Source organism: Nematocida homosporus, assembly GCF_024244095.1.
Source record: "Nematocida homosporus strain JUm1504 chromosome Unknown 3139, whole genome shotgun sequence".
Lineage (NCBI taxonomy): Eukaryota > Fungi > Microsporidia > Nematocida > Nematocida homosporus.
The window spans coordinates 1-774 of record NW_026250508.1 but is presented as its reverse complement, the minus strand read 5'-3'; the positions used below and the strand labels follow the sequence as shown (position 1 = coordinate 774).

General features: G+C 38.4%; 1 protein-coding gene across 1 annotated transcript; it reads right to left on the bottom strand.

Moving 5' to 3' along the window:
• Nucleotides 1-2: 2 nt before the first annotated feature.
• NEHOM01_2544 (uncharacterized protein) lies at nucleotides 3-440 on the bottom strand (the record flags this gene model as incomplete). The annotated part of the gene is made up of 1 exon (XM_051491420.1): nucleotides 3-440. A coding segment is annotated over one exon (438 nt), but the record flags the coding sequence as incomplete, so codon positions are not given.
• Between the last annotated feature and the right edge of the window lie 334 nt (nucleotides 441-774).

Sequence of the window (774 nt, the reverse complement as noted above, 5' to 3'; positions counted from 1 at the left end):
AGACTAATATGCAAAGTCTTAACTGGAGCAATGCTGTAGATACGACTTAAAAATGGGCACATAAAGGCCATGCCACCGCATATAACTAGTTTAACTGCAGGCTTATCAACATGAAGATCGACACTAACTTCGGGGTAAATTTCAATCTGATCAGAGAGAACGCAATGGTTCAAAGGATTTGTAATGTTCAAGTATAGTTCCTCAATAGTAGCCACAGCAATCAGCCGCAGTAACAGAGTAGCAAAGTGCTCCCGGTTTCTAAATGATCCAATTAAAGCAAGTCCACGAGCCTTAATACTGATAAGTTTATCAAACACTTTTAAATACGTACCATTTTCAACCAAGTTCAGTTTTGAGGCGTTAAGATATTTAGTGGGCGTATTCACAGAGTACAATTTCTGGTCATAAACAACAATATCTGTATCTGAAAGCGGGCGCATACCTTTTCTATCAAGCGTTTCCAAAGGGTGGTACTTAAAAATCTCCTTGAGAAGTGCAACTACTTCTTGATGGGTCAGCCGGGTATCTGTAGCTGTACAGCAAGTTTTCAACACCAGACCAACCACAATCACAATCAGACAATTCGCCAAGTGTCTAGATCTATCAAGGCATCGCAATCTTGTGCGATTAAGACAGTAGGTATTCAGATGGTAGTAAAAAAGCCACGTTTTATCTTAATATTTGATAATTTTGAATTTAATGCCAATAGTATCGAAGACCGTGCACATCAAATTACTACAACTTAGCACAACATAACAGTATCATAAGTTAACA